Source organism: Antrostomus carolinensis, unplaced genomic scaffold (genome assembly GCF_000700745.2).
Source record: "Antrostomus carolinensis isolate BGI_N321 unplaced genomic scaffold, ASM70074v2 scaffold9013, whole genome shotgun sequence".
NCBI classification, from domain to species: domain Eukaryota; kingdom Metazoa; phylum Chordata; class Aves; order Caprimulgiformes; family Caprimulgidae; genus Antrostomus; species Antrostomus carolinensis.
Window position 1 is genome coordinate 82642 of NW_010307323.1, and position 14684 is coordinate 97325.

Genomic DNA, 14684 nt, shown 5'->3' on the forward strand with positions numbered 1-14684 from the left:
TCCCAAAAGGGACTTGAAGACATATCATTTCTAGTGCTCCTTCCAACATCACAGGTTAACATAATGCCATGAGCTATTCCCACTAGAAGAGCTAGGAACAAGATAATACAAAACTTGCAAGCAAAGAGCTTTTTTTCATGGCATATCAGTTTTAATTGGCCTCAGTGCTGGCCTGATACAGAATAATAGAATAGTTTTAAGTTAAATGATTGGCAATTTAAACAGCACGTCATTCCCAGTGCCACCTATTGGACAGTTTATTACATGGTTTTGGCACATCTTTGGCTCTGAGGAATGGTATTCTATATTTTAAATTACTTTTTTTTTCTTAATGGCACCTCTTTCATTTGCTCCATAGACCTATTAGGAAAATGGCAACAGGTATGATCCTTGCAGGGTTGGCGTTTGGACTTGCAGCCATTGTAGAAGTCAAAATAAATGTAAGTATAGCACAAGGGATTCCTCTGAAATCTTTTCTTTCCCTGGAGTGTTTTTATTGATGCTTGTTAGATAATCCTTTTAACTATGGTGTTCCTTGATCATAATATTTAATGTGTTCTTTACAATTAAGCATACAAATCCGGTTGCTAATGACAATTCTTACTTTGTCTACTATTCCCTCTCTTTCTCTTTGTCTCTTTCTCTCTTTCTAGTCTTTGCAGTTTTGCTGTGCTGGTCATCTGTATTGGTCTGTGTTCTAGATTTCCATCGTCAAAGTGCTTGACAGACATCTAGTTAATGCTAGTGATTAATTCCCAAAAGGTAGTCTGTTCTCTCTCCTATTTCTTACTGTAGCTTACCTATGTTTTACTGTTTGGGGTTGTTTTTTTTGTGTATGGTAGTTTTGTTTTTTTAATTTAATTACTTTCCTGCTTTAGGGTGGAGATATGGGTTTTTACAAGCCAAATTGCTTCTCCAGTGAGGCAAGTGAACACAGTCACTTCTGTAGTCACAGGCATCAGGGACTGTGAGGCATCTCCAGACAGGATGGCAGCAAATCTCTTGTAAATTTGATGTTAGCCCCTGCAGATTTGTACCATTTGTTTCTGGCCCGTGACCAGCCTTGTGCAGACTTTGCCTGACCTTTGGCTCACTAAAGTTACTGTAGAATTAATTTTTAAAACTTCCATGTATACTTAAAATGTTCTGTTAGAGTTGCTGGCGCACAGCCCTGGATTAACATCTGCTGGTTCCTCAGGTGAATCCGCTGAGAAGTGTCTTGCTGAAATGAGGCTTTTTGGGTACAGGTTTTCTTTCTGATCTCTTTATGCAAGCAAAGAAATGCTCTCATTGCCACCACTAGCAGCTCTGGCTGGGCACTGAATTTCTGCTCTGGCTGTGGTGACCCCTCTGGGCAGAGGCAAGGTGAATTAGAGGTTCCCCTTTGCCTGTGCATGGAAATTTTACTCTGAAGGCCACTAAAAGCTCTAGCAAAGAGGGAGATAGGATGTCCCAACTTGGCTTGGCAAAACCAGGACAGTAGCACAGGTGAAAAGCCACAGAAATGGGATTTGCTGGATACCATTAATAGGCCTGTTGGTCCAGAGCAGCATATGGGTCAAGGGAAATCAGTGTCACCCTAACTTCTCTGACAGTGTGTCCCCCCACTGAATTAGGTTCAAACTACCCTGCCTGTAATACCCAAATTATAGGATGAGATAGAAAAAAATGAATAGCTCTGAAGTATTCCTGGCAGCTACTCGAAAATAAAATGAGAAAAAAAGAGAAGTTAAAAAAAAAAAAAAAGATAATTTTAGATCTGCAGGTAGTACAAGGCTGGTGACTTTGATTGAAATACTCTTTCTAGGAAATCATTCCTGACAGAAAGAGATACATCTGTGCTGGAGGCATCATCTTTCCTTTCTCAGAAAACAGGGAATAAGATCTATACCATCGGCTGTTTGATAGCATGGTGTCAAGTGATGCAAAAGCACCGATTACACACATGGAGGTTGACTGGGATTTTCAAAACTGCTTAGCTCCTGGCCTAATTCTTTTCCCAGTCACTGACTGCAGTGGGAAATAATTATTCTGGTCACTGCTTTAGAAAGCTATGCACAATTTTTTCCTTTTGGATAGGGCAGTTGGATAAATCCAGGCACTAGGGAGCTGTATAATAGAAGCAGTGACATTGTTCTACCGAGCCAGCAGTTGTGTAGCCTGTACACTTAACGGTGTGAAGATCAGTTTTTTGGGAGGAACAGTAGGTTGTCTATTGAGCTACTATGAAGAAACCTCCCTAAATGAGATTTATGTTCAGTTTTCTCTCAGTGCAACTTCTGATGAGGAAGGGATGGAAAAGTGTCATTACAGAAAGGAAGACTATTATAGCTAAAAATGAAGAGATATTAAAGTGCTAATGAAGCATACAGATGGCACTTAAAGCCTTTTACTTTAATTAGGAAACCGATATGCCTCAACTTGTCCCAGAAGAAAGTTTAATTCGGGTCCTGAATTTGGCAAAGAACCCGGTTAAAGTGACAATCCAAGACCGGGACCTATTTTGGCAGCCCGTGGAGGCTTTTCAGGTGAGCATATGTGTGGGGCTGGAAGGCCTGACTTGTGTCCCATTGGAGAAAGGGTGGGCTTCTTTTCAGGCATTTTCTAATAAAGCCCACAGATCATAGAATCCTAGAATGGTTTGGGTTGGAAGAGACCTTAAAGTTCATCCAGTTCCAACCCCCCTGCCATCAGCAGAGACACCTTCCACTAGACCAGGTTGCTCAAAGCCTCATCCAACCTGGACTTGAACACTTCCAGGGAGGGGGCATCCACAGCTTCTCTGGGCAACCTGTTCCAGTGTCTCACCACCCTCACAGGAAAGAATTTCTCCTAATATCTAATCTAAACCTCCCCTCTTCTAGTTTAAAGCCATTTCCCCTTGTTCTGTCACTGCCTGCCTTTGTAAAAAGTCCCTCCCCAGATGCTAAGTCTTGTTCTCCACTGCTTTAGACGTGCATAGGAATAGCTTTAAAAATGGAGCATCTCATCTCTGATGAGATAGAAATGTAAAGTTTGGAAATATGTTTGCATGGCAAAGGAGGAAATGGTTAACTACATTCACCTGTAGTTAGGAATAAAGGATAATTGTCCTGAGATGAGCATATAGAGACATTCAGCTCACATCTTTCAGTGCTCAGACCAGGCATTGCTGCTGGGATCTGGGTGGCATCTGAAAAGTGTTTACCTGCAAAGGAGGAAAGAAACAGGAAAGCAGTTAACTGGGCATGGGCACTGGGTTGTTTCTTGTTTTAGCTTCCAGATTACTTTACAGGTCAGGCTAGTTTGGAACTGAGTCCAGCAGTCCATTGGCCACCAGCTGCCTGCTGTATTTTAGATGTGGTCCCATTGAGGCAGAGCAGGGCCAGGGGAAAGGGTGCTCTGTGGGCAGGAGGTGCACCCTGGCCTTTGGGTTGTATCTGGCAAGGGAAGGTACTCCAAGCTCTGGCTTGACCAGCCCAAAACCTGTCAGTCAACTTAGGTCCTTTGCTGTAGAAGACAGCTCTGACTGTTAACCTCTCTATACAGGCTTCCTTGAGGAGAGGATAGGGTTGCACTTGGTAGGAAGAGCCAGATCCTTTCTCATCTGAAGGGTGTAACAGAGTTTGTTTTTTCCACAGAACCCAGCTGACTACTCAAAATTAATGCTGAATGGAGAGCAACAGAGCCTTCACTTCACCCTGCAACATCAAGGATTGTCTCTTGCTTTTAACTACACCGTGAAGGAAAAATCAGTATACAGCTTAATTGTTTTTGAGGCAGAGGGAAGCCTATCAAGCCGCTTAGTGAGTGTGGGAATGAAGTGTAAATACAGTATTAATTCAATGGTTGTGATGATACAGTGGGGTAATGGGCTCATTAATTCATTTGCTCAGTTGCAGTGTCTGTCTGATTGCTCTCAGATGCTCTAAACCTGACTTCTTAGCTAGCGGCACTGGATCTGTATGCATTTCTGCTGGTTGATTAATAGAGACATTATGGCATCTGAGAGTTGCTGGGCACACTTTAATCCAGCGAATGCTGCAGTGGGAGAGCAGAGTCATGCCTCCTAGGCAGCAGAGCTTGAGAAAGCTGAGGAAACAGCCGGAGATTTTCCCCCAAAGATGGTTCTATAAAGCAAAGATGTTAAAGAGGCTCTAGGGCCGGGCATGGAATAAAAGCATCAGAGGAATGATTCTGGGTTTAGTTATTGCAAGTGTTTAGTGAAAATGCACAGAAGGCCCATTTGTTTTGCTGAACAGTATAAATGATTAAGCTCATTTCAGGCTCTGTAACAGAGTTGACTGCGTTTGGACTTTTGTGTATTGCCGCAACAATCAGAGAGAGGCATCTGGGATGTAGAGGGCTGGATTCTCATATCTTTTACGTGCAGCTGTATCCCAAGAAGCTCTCTTGAAATAAATGGTGTTATTGCATATTGTGGCAGGTGTGCATGTATGTGTGTAAATGCCATCAGGATCTGTCCTCATGCTAAAATAGCAGTTCTCTTTTCAGTTCCTCAGTCTCCTACCTTGCAGGGTTGCCACACTAAGCATTCAATATTGTATAGTAGAAATCACATAACTGTTTTTAAAAATGAGGATTATTAAGATTTTTTTTTTAACCTGACATTGGGGTTTTTTGTTGCTTTTTGGTTTAGAGCCTGAGGCTCATTATCGCACAATGTTGTTAAGTTTCCCTGTGACCCTGATGACTGTGTGTTGTTATCTTAAGAAACAGATACTCGTACAGTGATTTCATATAGTCCTTAAGAAGACAAAGCCTGTGACAGGGTGGAGCAAAGCAATCTCTGAGCTTCAGTACATCTCTGTGCTGCCCTAGCTATCTAGCCTGTATTTAAATTAATGCCCACCCTGGCACAGGCAGGCTCCCGTGGGCATGGGGAACAGCAGTGCTGCGGGTGATGGTAGTGACCTATCATTCTTAGCTGTAGATAAGGGATCTCTGGGAGACAATGTGGTAAATGATGCTAACTTTTCCAGCATTGCAGCACAAGGAAGGCAATGACAGCATCACTGCTGCATTGCAGGGCTTGCCCCAGAGTAGCCATGGCCCATGCCAGCCTCCCTCACTGCTAGGTTTGGCCCCCTCACTCAGGTGTGGGTGCTTTCATGGAAGGACCCAATCTGAAATTAATTTCTTCTCCTTTGAGGACTGTTGAGTGGGCAGGAAATTAATTTGAGAGCTTTGGGGATCATCAGTGAAAGTGAGTAATAATTTGGCTGGCCTGTCTGCAATGAACTAGGATGTTAATTCCCATGTGTCTCCCTTTGGGGGGGGGGCACGGGGGGAAGCAGTTGTTTATTGCTTATTGCTCTGACTTTTATTATTCACTACAGCTACTTATTATTTAGGGCATATATTTGTGGATCAGCATATTACACTGAAGTACAATAGACATTTTATATGTACAATGAAATTCTGGATCTTTGGTCTTACAAGCTCTGGATTTAAGATCAGGAGGGAAGTGTGGAGAGAGGGCTAGAAAATGTTAAGAGAAAGTTTCTGAAAGTAGGTTTGGTCCCTTTTGGCTTGCATGGGTTCTGTCTGTGGGCAGTGCAAATTGAAATTGTCCTGACAACTTAAGTGGACATGCCACAGCTGTTAATTTCTACCAGCCAGGAACCTAGTTCTATATTCTTCTTGTGTGACATATAATCTGTCTTTTTTTCAGCATTGTACACCAAATAAGCTCTCCTCAAATGAATGTAGATCATGTTAACTATTGAGCTGATGCTCTAACTGTCATCTCCAGGAGAGGCACTCTCACTCCCCAGTGTGCCTAACCAGGTGGCCATTTCAAGGATGTGCCTGCAGAGATTGTGAGCATAAACAGGCTCAGTGCGTCTTGGTCTCTCCTGCTCTCTGCCTGCACCATGCAACACTTAATCTCTTGAGGGTCAGGGAAAATAGGAGTAATACATGATGATCAGAATAGTAACTTAGTGGTTGTTATTGGTGTTAGGCTTCTGTGAAGTCTATGAGTATGCCAAGAATCATAGTCTGAAAGTTAGGCAGTTGCAGGTTTTGCAGGAGTAAGGCACTCCTGTTTAATTGTAATTCATCATTGAAAGAGGCTAATGTAAACAGTGCTCTTTTGCTATCTTCAGATCAAGACAAATACTTTTTTGGAGGGCATTATGTGCCTGAGTAGAAGGGCGACTGACTGAAACTCTGTAGCCTTTGTTATGCAGGAGGTGAGGAAAAAAGGTATGATCTCATTTTAAGCCCTTGGTGGGGCTGAAATTTTTGCCATTGGCTTCACTGTACCAGGACTTCACTTCTGCAGCCTGATGTAAAGCCTATGTGAGAGTCCAGTTCATTTCCATGGGCTTTGCAACGTATGTAACTCCACAGACACTAGTATTTTCTGCTACACATTATTTATAAGGCAACATTAATAAATACATTTGATTTTTTTTTTCCTCCCCCTCTTTAGATTACAGACTTGGAAGCAAAGCCAGAAAACGGTTTGGCAGCTGTTAGGTAGGAATGGCTTTTTTTTGAGGATTTGGAGGTGGTGGGGTGAGGGAAAATGCTTTTGTCATATGCAAACTGCATGTAACATAACCCAGATGTTCTGAGGTTGGAATCTAGTCCACATTTATCATGCAAGACTCAGGTGTCAGCTGGGGAGGCTGACAGTGTGTCACCTCCCACAGTTGCCATGCAGAGCTGAGTATTATTGCTGCTTGCTGCCTAGGGTAGTCTGGGCTGAGGTGGCAACATAAAAGATCACCTCCCTTGGAAGAGTGGTAAATTCATCTCACTGTGTCCCACCTCTTTGGGAAAGAAAGGGAAGAAGCAATCTGGAAAGGAACTGTTGCCATTTGTCCTCTGCGAACTGGCCAACTCATGACATTCACTTATCTCTTCCAACCTCATGCGTAAATGCCTACTAAATCGGATACAGTGACAATTTTACATCCTTGTAAACAATTCAGCTGGGCATTGGGCTCTGCTTAAGCAGCTAATCTACTTTCTAAATTTGAGCTAGTACATGAGCAGTCCTGTGCCAAGGCGCCATCTCACTGAGGTCACAGTTACCTTCAGCACCACATCACCAGACCTGTGTGAGGCCACTGAGATGCAGAAGAAGCAGATTTGCAAAAACCAGGAGGATTCCAGCTGGACTTCCTGGAGGATTTGGGCAAACTGCAATTTAAAACATGCCTCCTCCTCCTCCCCCAACAAAACCCCACAAAAAAACCCAACCAAAAACATAAGATAGTACAAAACAATGACCAACTCCCTTATTTGAAAGCCTGTGTTGACAGTAGCAGAAGAGCAGTATCTTTTCATAGCTCTGTCTTTGTAAAGGCTTCTACTAACTAAACACCACCTTGGAGACTTGATTAATACCTGCAGTCAGGAATGTTTTGTATTTTCCTGTGAATGTTTTTGACAGAATCCCAAAACTTTCCCTTCAAAAATTTATGAAGAGTTTTCACTAGGAAAAAACTATTTTTCCACTAAAAAATTACTTTTGTTAAGCACTTGACTATCTCCAGGGATTTCACCCCCATTTTAAATACTGAAAACCAAAATATTTTAAAACATAGCCAGATTTTTGCAGGTTTTGCTAACAATTTTTGAGTTGACAAAAGGCAACTATTTTCTTCTGTATGAAAAAGCATATAAACAATGGCTGAAAAAAACCCCAAACCCGAACATTCCTGTTAAAGTTTTGGTTTTGATGAAAATATCTTATTTTGCTAGATAACTCTTTTCCACCCACAGAAGCTCCTTGGAAAGTGTACCAGCATGGTGCACACACTCACCAGGACACCCAGCTTTATAGTTTCCTGGGGTGGGCTGGGATTCTGTCATCTCAAAAAGCCACAGGGCAATCTTTGAAGGTCTCTGAGAAGAGGTTACCTGGAAGTCCAAACCCACAAAAAGTGGGAGTCACTTTTCCCAGGAGAGTAAGAGGGTAAAATTACACAGCAAGAAAAACTAATCTTATATTGAAAAACTGGGCAACAAATCAGACAAATATTTTGGTAGCTTTCAGGAGAAGCTGTCATAACCTTATGGAATTACAGAATGCTTTGGGAGAGAGAGAGCGCACTTCTAAAATGTCTGGTACTGTGCTTCTCCTGCCCTGTCTGACAACTCAACAAAATATGCTTTCTTTGCAGATTCGTTAATGGTTTGAGTCAAGATGTCAACCTCACCATTGACAGCAAGCGGTTCCTTGCTGTTCAGAAAAACTACAGCGCTTCTGAGTACTCACTGCTAGAGAGGGACAAGTAAGTTTCCCTTGCTGTGCCAAAGGTCCTTGCTGAGCCCTTTCCGTGGGTACAATGGGGCTTTTCTCGGGTGAATAGTGAAACCTTCATTGCTATTGTCTTGGCGTTTGGTTGTGGGGGCAGATGTTTGTAAAAAAGCAAAATTATCAACTCTGCACAGAGCAGGTGCTCTGGGCCACTCGTATCTGTGCAGAAGCACCATGCATTTAGTCTGCAAAGTGTCCAAGCCAAAGGACAGCAAATCAGTATCACTGCACGTAATATGCAGTTGAATAGATTCAGCCTCCAAACACTATCTGGTATAGCTCCATTCCCATGGCTGTTATTGCTTTGGTAAGATAAAATCAGTAGGGACAAGGCTTTGAAACTTTATTACCATGACATGAGTATGATGACATCCTATTTTAGGCCATAATCTCAAGTTTTCTCAGAGTCAGGTCAGGGAAATTTTGAAAGTCCAAAAAGCCTTTTGGAGAAGTCCTGATACAGCACTTTCTCTGAGCTTTTATTTACACTGTGTGGGGGCCCAGAGGGAAGAGACTGGCCATTCCTGTGTATCTGTCAGCAGAGTAAGGTGGGACATGGTAAAGGGCCCTCTGCCATTTGATGCCTGCTGTACTTTGATATTCTCTCAGGCCCAAGCTCTTAAGATTAGGGTGATCTCAGGGAAAGGCCAATTCATATTCCACACTACAAAGCGCGTTGGTGCATGGGCTGCTAACATCAAGTAACGTTACATGGCTTTGCAGGCTGGGCTTGTTAGACCAGGGCTCCATATGGCCTTGGTTTGGCAGCATTGGTGTTGGCTCTTGTAGGGTATTTCTGGCGTTTGCAGTGTTTCAAAACAAGCTTCATGGCTTTTCTCTGCTTCATCTCCATCCAAAATATTTATTACTGCAATTTAGTAGGATGCAGCAGCCATTGTGGCAGTGCTGATGAGCCTCTCTGCCATCTCGCACATCCAAAATCAGAAGAAAAAATATGAAGGCTAATTTTCTCTATTGAAAAGAAACAAAGTGGCTTGTGGGTGCATATCTCTGATTTCCTGAAAGCTGCTTGAGCCTGGCTAACTTGTCTGGCCCACAGTTCCTAAAGCAGTAGACAAAAGTTTGGAAGGAAAATAAACCTGAGGGGAGTAGGGGAATCGGTGCTAGGAAGATGCAGAAACCATTTAAAAATGTTAGCAATAGCCCAGTTCATTAGGTGAACTCCAGTCAGTGCCTAAGTGTTTCTGGAAGGAAAGGCAAGGAAAGGATGGCAAGAATTTTAATGTTCCTCTGACATAAACATTGCTGTAGCTTTACATCATGCATCCTCCCTATTCCATTGTAGGGGCATGTTTGATAGCTCTGCTCTGTTCTCTTTGTGGAACTAACTGGGAAATACTGTTCTTAATCCTTTTATCTAGATACAATAATGGAAAATGCATAACTGAAACAGGAGAGTTCACCTTGGAGCTAGGGCTGCTTGACTTCGGCGCGTCATACACCGTTGTGATAACTAACGTAAGTGTCCTCGTGATGGTAACAAGCTCCTGTTCTAGTCTCTGGCAGTGCTTTTGTTCTTGTGTTTGTGACTCTCACTGGCTTTCTCCACCCTGTGAGACCTGGGCAGTAGCCATCTGAAGGCAGCCCATTATACAAGTGCTAGTAAAATGTTTTGGCACCTACATAAGCAAGGTGGGTGGGTACTCATTCCACCTTACACTGTGATCTTGTCAGATCTCACGGGTTAAACAAGAAGTAAGATCTTTTCCTGGATGGAAATCCTCCATGGAAAATCTTGTGATCCGTGGTTTGTGCTGATCTCCTGCCATCCTTGGCCACTTAACATTCACCCAGGGCACTGCAAAGAGCTATTACAGTCTGCCAAGGGCTGACCCTGCTTGTGATCTTTAAAATACTGTACCTGGTGGTACCTCACACTTGAAAATTCTGCAGAAACAATCTGCTGTATCCTCACATTTAACTTACTGATCTAAAGGCTGATCTTCCAAGACTTGTGGATTATGCAAGGAAGAGGGACAAAGTGTTGAGTGAGGAGGTTGGTGAGATTGTGCATCTATTTTTCCTCCTCTCACTGTCTGTACAACTCATTTGAAGCCTAGTGTAAAGTCAAGGCATGGTTTTCTGAACAACCTAGCCCTGGTAGAGTGTGTGCACTGCTGAGAGGGTGGATTCCTTTCCCTGTTTGCCAGCCTCTTATGCACACTGCTCCAACCTTGGTCCAGCTGGCAGGTGCCTGGGAGATGAAAACGTGATCAGCTTAGTTCCCATTTTAACCTTTCCACTACACAGGTACACAGACAAACCAGGTCTGACAGGACACACTGCTAAGCTGCCCTCTGGGACTTTAACTACTGTGTTGTGATGAGCAGAGCAAATTGCTGTCAGCTACTCCCTGGCAGTAACATCTCCCTGTTGGGCAATTAATAGGAGCTGTTCATGTCTGCGGAGCCCAAATACATAGGGGAAAAAACATAGTTGCAGAGCACCTGGCTTTTTTTTTTGTCTCTAGTAGCTGGAGTGGGATACACAGGAAGGAACAGGCAGATGCTGCCATCTGTGAGTACAGAGATTTATGTACATAAAGCACATACACACTTGAAGTGATGTTGGCCAGACCCTTCTTCCATGACTGCACAAGCCTCTCTCACCAGATGAGAAACCGAGTAGAGAAGTTTCATGAAAAATATTACACTAAGTATGCTGTCCTAGAGCCTCTGGTAATGCAACTGAGTCGGGGACAGTTGAGGTAGATGTGTGCCACGTCACTGTGGGCAAGGATTCCGGTTTGTGGTCCCATCCACCAAAGTCGCAGCTGTAGCCATGGCTGCTCGGGGGTCGCTCTGGACCCTATGCTAGCCCTTTAGTCTTTTTGCCCCTCTGTTTTTCCATCTCTCTCCCTGTGGTTTCCTCCTTCTATCAAGAGTTAGTTTACTCCAGGCCAAGATAATTTTTAATTACTGCAGTGATTTGTACTGAGCCCTGCTCCTCTGCCAGGAGTGCTATACAGAAGAACCAAGAATGCAATATATTAGTTTGCTAATGTGGCTGAACTGTGATACTTAAATCATGGGCATGCTGCCTTCTATCTAGCCTTCCTCAGTGTGCAGTTATGGTATGGTGCTTGTGACATTTCTTTATGGGCCAAAGAGCAATGCACAGCTCTCCTTTCACCCCTTTTAGCCTTCTGAAATACAGTCTCTTGATTTGCCTCCCTGCATGGTGATTAAGTACTTCTCATAAACATCCTTTATATTTTCCCAAGTACTCTCCTTAAGCACAGGGTTTTCTGCCTGAAGTCATTTCAGCCTAGTGTTTTCCTGGCTACTAGTCAAATCTCTCTGCCTCTGATGCACAGAGGCTCAGTATTAATTACACCTGTGAAAGCAAAAAAAATAATTAGCAATACAGCTACCATAAATACCTGAATACATCTGATATGGGGCAGTCTCTCCTACTCTTGGTATTCCTGAATTGGATTTGTTTGGGTGTCACCATTATAGTAGGGGAGTTGTACAGTGATGATGAAATGGGAGCAGTGGCCACGTGGATGCAATAAGCATTTATCCTCTCATCCTCTTCTGGCCTTAGGGACAGCAGCGGGTCACAGGCTCTGCACTAGTACCACACAGGCTTTTCCCAACCCCACAGAAGGCAAGTTGCCAGTTTGCAAAAACTCATGCAACTCTTGTGGCACAGGAATGAACTGGGATGCTTCCATCCTGCCACCTCTGCCCTGTGCAGTAGGAGTCAGCCCATTCCCAACTGGCTTGGAAATGGCAGAGATCAGACCCATAGTTTTGCTTACAGGGCAGAGATTTGCTTCTACCTTTGCTTAAAACTTCGTTTTGGTAAATGTGCTGTTGTTATCCAGGTAAAGAAGGGTCTGATCTTTCAGCAGCTAATCAGTGTGCCTTTATTTTCCCTGCTAGGTTTCTGGAGGTGCTGTTAAGACATGGAAGTCGGAAGACATCAAAGCCAACAATGTCCATATGGCTTGGCAGTTACCACAATACTTACTAATATCTGCTGGGGAGGTGATGTTCTCCATTACAGGTCTGGCCTTCTCCTATTCTCAGGTACTCCACTTAAAGATAAGGGTCTTACAATTAGACTTCAGGATTTATTCCTGCATCTGCTGTGGACTTGTAATATGTCCTTGGGTATGACACTTACTGACAATGCTATCTGTGTTTCAGCTAAAAGTGAGATTATAACACCACTTACTAGGGGCCCTCAAGCGAAATTAATTAATACTCTGAAGGTACCTGTTCTCAATTATACTCAGGAAACTCTTTTTCTGATAGATCTGAGAACATAGTTGCAGAGCTTGTTGTTGGCTTCCTGTTCTTACAGTTTCAGATGATGCAGGTTGGGGATGATCAGGATCCAGCTCTGTAATAACAGCATGTCCTCCTTCATGTGTCCTCCTGGAGGACATGTTTTGAAAGCTCCTTGTATGCAGCTGTTGAAACTACCCACGGAGGAGACTCCGTGCAGAGGAAATTCCGCCATCTCCTCCTAGACTGAGCCTAGTGACACCCACATCAGGCAGGACATCACAGGATGAACCAGGGCAGAAAGGCAGTGTCATACCCACTGACCATACTCTTCTCCTCTTTCCAGTCTCCAACCAGTATGAAGTCAGTGCTGCAGGCGGGCTGGCTGCTCACAGTGGCTGTTGGGAACACTCTCGTGCTTGTTGTTGCACAGGCTGCACCAATGGCACAGGTACGGTTTGGCTCTTAAAACAGAGGCAGTGCTTTAAAACAGGCCTGGATGATGCCTCTGGATGTCCATGTCTTGGAGGCAGAGCTTCTCTGCACAGCCCCAAGCTCTGGCACTGGGGTGATGGGGCAGCCTGTGCTGAGCTGCCTCCCAGCCAGGGCTCTGCGTTGCCCTCAGCAGTGTTTTCCTCAGAGCAATGGTTTCCCCTAAGCCTCCTAATGGCAGTAAATAAGTGACCTGCACTGCGATAACGTGTCTGGAGCTCGGCTCTAAGCAAACAGACTGTATTTGAGCTGGAGCCTGGACATGATGTCAGCCAGATGTTGCAATTGCTTAACGAAAGCAGCTTGCCTTCATCCAGCTAGCCCGGAGGGCAAGCAGCCTCCTCAAGCATGTACTTGGGACTCCTTCGAGGCCAGCTGCCTGGGGCACCCCTGAGATGCTGGGCTTGCATGGGGAGGTTGTGGTGCAGAGCTTGTTTAATTCAGGCTATCGGACTTCTGGGACGATGGCATGAAGGTGTGAAATGGGGCTAATTTCTGGCTAACATGAAACTGCCTCTCCCAAATGCATCTTGTGGGCAAAAAGCCCAGGCAGATATGTTCAAGTCAGGACAGATTTGTAAGAAAAGATTTAATGAAAGTAGTCCAATTTAACTGGTTTGTTTCAAGGTATATCACATATTCATGATTACACCATGTGTACGTGAGCTTACCAGAAAGCAGGATGAGAAAGTTTCTATCTTGTGAGCAGTGTCAGGAGCTAAAAAGTTATTTTCACCCAACTCTTTAAAAAGTGCTTGGAAGTGCAGAAAAATCCTCTGGACTGAAAGTCTGGGGTCCCCTGACCTGCTGTTCTTTTTTCTTTCCTAGTGGGCTGAATTTGTCTTGTTCACTGTTCTCCTCTTTGCTGTGTGCATTATTTTCTCCATCATGGGATATTTCTATGTCAGTGTGGATCCAGAGGACCTAGAAGAAAAGGAAGAGAAGAGAGAGACCTCAAGCAGAGGAAACATGATTAATCTTGTTACGCAGAAAACAAAGCTCTAACACATCATGGGTTGGGATTTTTTTTTTTTTCACTCAGTAGATAGGAGGGTAAAAGAAGGGTGGGGACGATGTTATTTTATTTTATAGCATTGCAGTCTTTATTGCTCAAAACATAGCCCCCTTCTAAATGGGACCAAATAGCCCTCTATAAAAACAATGGGGGTCCTGAAACGAGAGCAAAACTCCCTGGGAAAACTCCTCTGGTATTAAAGGCCCTTATAAGTAAATACAGTGTAATTTAAAACCTGCCCATCTTTTTAAGCATGGAATGCTTTCCTATGATTTTGTTTTAAATATATATTTAAGGCAGCAGGGAGGAAGGGTGGAAGGAATGCCATATGACAGAAAAATTTGGAGTTGTTGGGAGAAAAGAATGAAAACCCAGCATAGGAATTAGGGAAGAATAGATGTTACTGACAGAAGAATTTTTAATGCTATCATCAAGGACTGTTACACACAGTCCCAAAGGAGTTCATCATGTAACACTTCTTATGAGTATTTCACCCCATTATTGTATGTTATGAATGGTCCTGACTTATTACTTTCACATCCAGGCCCAGAAGTAATAACAAGGAATTAAATTCTTCAGGCTAAAATATTCCCAAAACACCACTGAAGAAGATATGCATGCTACCATCTCTCTGATACAC

The 14684-nt window shown here is 43.6% G+C and overlaps 1 protein-coding gene across 1 annotated transcript in view; it reads left to right on the plus strand.

Annotated features, from left to right (window-relative positions):
* SLC15A2 (solute carrier family 15 member 2) overlaps positions 1–14034 on the plus strand; it is a 38607-nt gene extending 24573 nt beyond the window's left edge. The window contains exons 14-22 of the mRNA XM_010165386.1: positions 359–440; positions 2403–2528; positions 3621–3785; positions 6440–6486; positions 8142–8252; positions 9661–9757; positions 12190–12336; positions 12884–12988; positions 13858–14034. Of these exons, the coding sequence (XP_010163688.1) occupies positions 359–440; positions 2403–2528; positions 3621–3785; positions 6440–6486; positions 8142–8252; positions 9661–9757; positions 12190–12336; positions 12884–12988; positions 13858–14034 (1057 nt within the window). The remainder of the gene's footprint in view (positions 1–358; positions 441–2402; positions 2529–3620; positions 3786–6439; positions 6487–8141; positions 8253–9660; positions 9758–12189; positions 12337–12883; positions 12989–13857) is intronic.
* The last annotated feature ends 650 nt before the right edge of the window (positions 14035–14684 follow it).